The sequence below is a fragment of the Nicotiana attenuata genome, chromosome 2, assembly GCF_001879085.1.
Source record: "Nicotiana attenuata strain UT chromosome 2, NIATTr2, whole genome shotgun sequence".
In the NCBI taxonomy this organism is placed as follows: Eukaryota; Viridiplantae; Streptophyta; class Magnoliopsida; order Solanales; family Solanaceae; genus Nicotiana; species Nicotiana attenuata.
Genome location: NC_031990.1, coordinates 28,709,627 through 28,712,816, shown reverse-complemented (window position 1 = coordinate 28,712,816; position 3,190 = coordinate 28,709,627). Strand labels below are relative to the sequence as shown.

Here is a 3,190-nt window from a genome sequence, read left to right as displayed (position 1 = left end):
TCGCTCAAGAACACCCCAAGTCCGAAGTTAAAAATATATTTTCTGTAAAATTTCGCGAAGGGAATTAACACCCCTTTCTGACCAGTTATTTCCGCATCTGCGGCTACATAGCCGCATCTGCGACTTCCGCTTTTGCGATGGGGAGCCGCTTCTGCGGACAAGACCGCTTCTGCGGTCTCGCATCTGAGATTCCTTTTACGCAGGTGCGGTTTCCTTTAGCCTTCCAAAATTCCGCATCTGCGGTCCTACTGTCGCATCCGCGACTCCGCAGATGCGGTCAGCATCTCCGCACCTGCGATGCCTGTCGCTTCTGCGGTTCTTGACTCGCTTCTGCGGTACCGCTTCTGCTGTCCCATTTCCGCAGGAGCGAAAATACCAGAAGCAGCATAGGTTCTGCAATCTCCTAAGTTCAACACTTCCCGTTAGCCATCCGAAATCACCCCGAGGCCCTCGGGACCTCAACAAAAAATACAAACATGATCCAATACCTTATTCAAACTTGCTCCAATCATTAAAACACCTCAAACAACACTAAAACCATCATTTCTCATCGAATTCAAGCCTAAGTTCTTCTAAAACTTCCGAAACACGCATTCGATCAGGAACCCAACCAAAACACCTCCGAATGACCTGAAATTTTGCACACGCATCCAACATCACCTAACAAAGCTACAGCAACTCTCGGAATCTCATTCCGACCCCCGGATCAAAATCTCACCTACCAACCGGAATTCGCCAAAATACTAACTTCGCCAATTCAAGCCTAATTCTACTCCGAACCTCCAAAAATCACTTTTGATTACACTCCTAAGTCACAAATCATCCCCCGAAGCTGACCAAATCATCGGAATTCAAATCCGAGCCCTCTAACACAAAAGTCAACATCCGGTTGACTTTTCCAACTTAAGCCTTCTTAAAAGAGACCAAGTGTCTCATTTCTTATCAAAACCATTCCAAACCCACTCTAACACATCAAATACTGATAATGAAACATGAAGAAGCATAACATGGGGGAAACGGGGCGGTAACTCACGTGACGACGGGTCGGGTCGTCACACCATACTATCTATTACAAATAAAAGTTAAAATATTGACATTTCTACAGATTCACCACCGATCACATGACTTGTTTCTCCTTCTGGGAGTGCAAAGCAATCAGCTACATCCAAATGCATGAAGTCTAAATTATCTTCAGAAATAAAATTTGCTTCAGTATTTTTCTTTGTCTTCTTTAAGGAGGCTTGATAAAGCTCAACCAGGTGCTTTGGCGTACGACAAGTACGTGACCAGTGCCCTTTTCCTCCACATCTATAGCATGTATTTTCTACATTTGGAGCTTGCACTGCTTCATGCTTTTGTTCCTTCCTTTTCCACTGCTGGTGGTGAGGAGGGTTCTTTGGTGCATTATTATTACCATGATTAAAGTTTCTTCCCCGACCACAGTCATGACCACGACTGGGGCCACGACCTCTTCCGCGCTTAGCTTGGTGGAAGTTCCTCTCATTCACTTCAGGGAATGGACAAGAACCAGTAGGTCGACTTTCATGGTTTTTCATTAATAGCTCATTATGTTGTTCGGCTACAAGAAGATGTGAGATAAATTCAGAATACTTTTTGAATCCCATCTCTCGATATTGCTGCTGCAGGAGCATATTCGAGGCATGAAAAGTGGTGAAAGTTTTCTCCAACATATCATGATCAGTAATATTGTCACCACATAATTTCAATTGAGAAATAATTCTAAACATAGCAGAATTATACTCACTGATAGATTTAAAATCTTGTAGCCTTAGATGAGTCCAATCATAACGTGCCTGTGGAAGAACGACCATCTTCAGGTGGTCAAATCTATCTTTCAAATTATTTCACAGTATGACTGGATCTTTAACAGTAAGATATTCCATTTTTAGGCCTCATCAAGGTGATGGCGTAGGAATATCATTGCTTTGGCACGACCTTGGTTTGATGCTTGATTTTTGTCCTTGATGGTGTCTGCCAGACCCATCGCATCAAGATGAACTTCAGTATCAAGCACCCAAGACATGTAGCTTTTGCCCGATATATCCAGGGCTACAAATTCAAGTTTAGAGAGATTTGACATTATTTAGAAAAAGAAAGTTCGTACCTCTGATACTTTCAAAATATTTGCTCGAGATGGCAGAGTCTCGTGCTGATAACGTGTTATGAAATATAGACTGTAAAGTAAAGACAAGTATAGAGAGAAACTGATATATTATTCGAATTCAAACTGATGTACATAATGAACTGAAATCTCTTCTATTTATAGAAGAAAGGAAGTTGTTGTGTAAGCTGCTACTGCAAGCTACTGTGTAAGTTGCTACTATACCAGATATGGATAATCTTCTACTGAGAATAATGTTTATCCATAACGGAGTACTGAAAGGATAAGCTCATTGTACCAGGTATATATAATCTTTTACTGGTGGTAATGTATATCCATAACGGAGTACTGAAAGGATAAGCTCATTGTACCCGGTATAGATAATCTTCTACTGGGGTAATGTTTATCCATAATGGAGTACTGAAAGGATAAGCTCATTGTACCTGGTATGGATAGTCTTCTATCGGGGGTAATATTTATCCATAACGGAGTATCGAAAGGATAAGCTTATTATACCCGGTATGGATAATCTTTTACCGGGTATAATGTTTATCCATAAACGGGTACCGAAGTGATAAGCTTCTCCAGGAGGCTTATTTTCAATAGAGTACTAAATAGATAAACATATTTACGGCGGAGTCTCATATGGATAAGCTTCTTCAGGAAGCTTATTTACAACGGAGTACTAAATGAACATCCATAATATAATATATTTATAACAGAAAGTGTAATTTTCACTTGACTTTTCAAGGATAATTAGATTTCGGCCAAAAGTCGTATATAACTACTTATAAAATTATGCATGTAATGCAAATCAAAATTTTTGTGAAATTTCTTATATTCTCATGCTTCAAAAACAGAATAATTTAGAAAATATCTCAATAAGTTAACATTACATCCAACAAGAATGAGATAAAATACCTTATTAACTATGGGAGTGATAAAGGAAAAAAATACAGAAATAGTCAATTTATACTCAAACTTACCAACCTCTAGCTCAAAATTAGATACTTATCAAAAGTAGCTGAAAATTAGAGATACACGGAAGGAAGGATTCTTCCATCCAAG

The 3,190-nt window shown here is 39.5% G+C and overlaps 1 protein-coding gene across 1 annotated transcript; it reads right to left on the bottom strand.

Moving 5' to 3' along the window:
* LOC109217849 lies at nt 1,083-2,101 on the bottom strand. Its single transcript, XM_019382134.1, has 2 exons — nt 1,957-2,101; nt 1,083-1,852 (listed from the first exon to the last, which is right to left on the bottom strand). Exons 1-2 carry the CDS (start codon nt 2,099-2,101, stop codon nt 1,083-1,085), a joined length of 915 nt encoding a protein of 304 aa, XP_019237679.1.

Bases quoted from the DNA above. Each gene is read 5' to 3' on its own strand.
- LOC109217849 (XM_019382134.1), bottom strand. From the start codon at position 2,101: ATGTCAAATCTCTCTAAACTTGAATTTGTAGCCCTGGATATATCGGGC. The intron at 1,853-1,956 runs GTCGTGCCAAAG...ATAATTTGAAAG, and splicing joins AAATCAAGCATCAAACCAAG to ATAGATTTGACCACCTGAAG.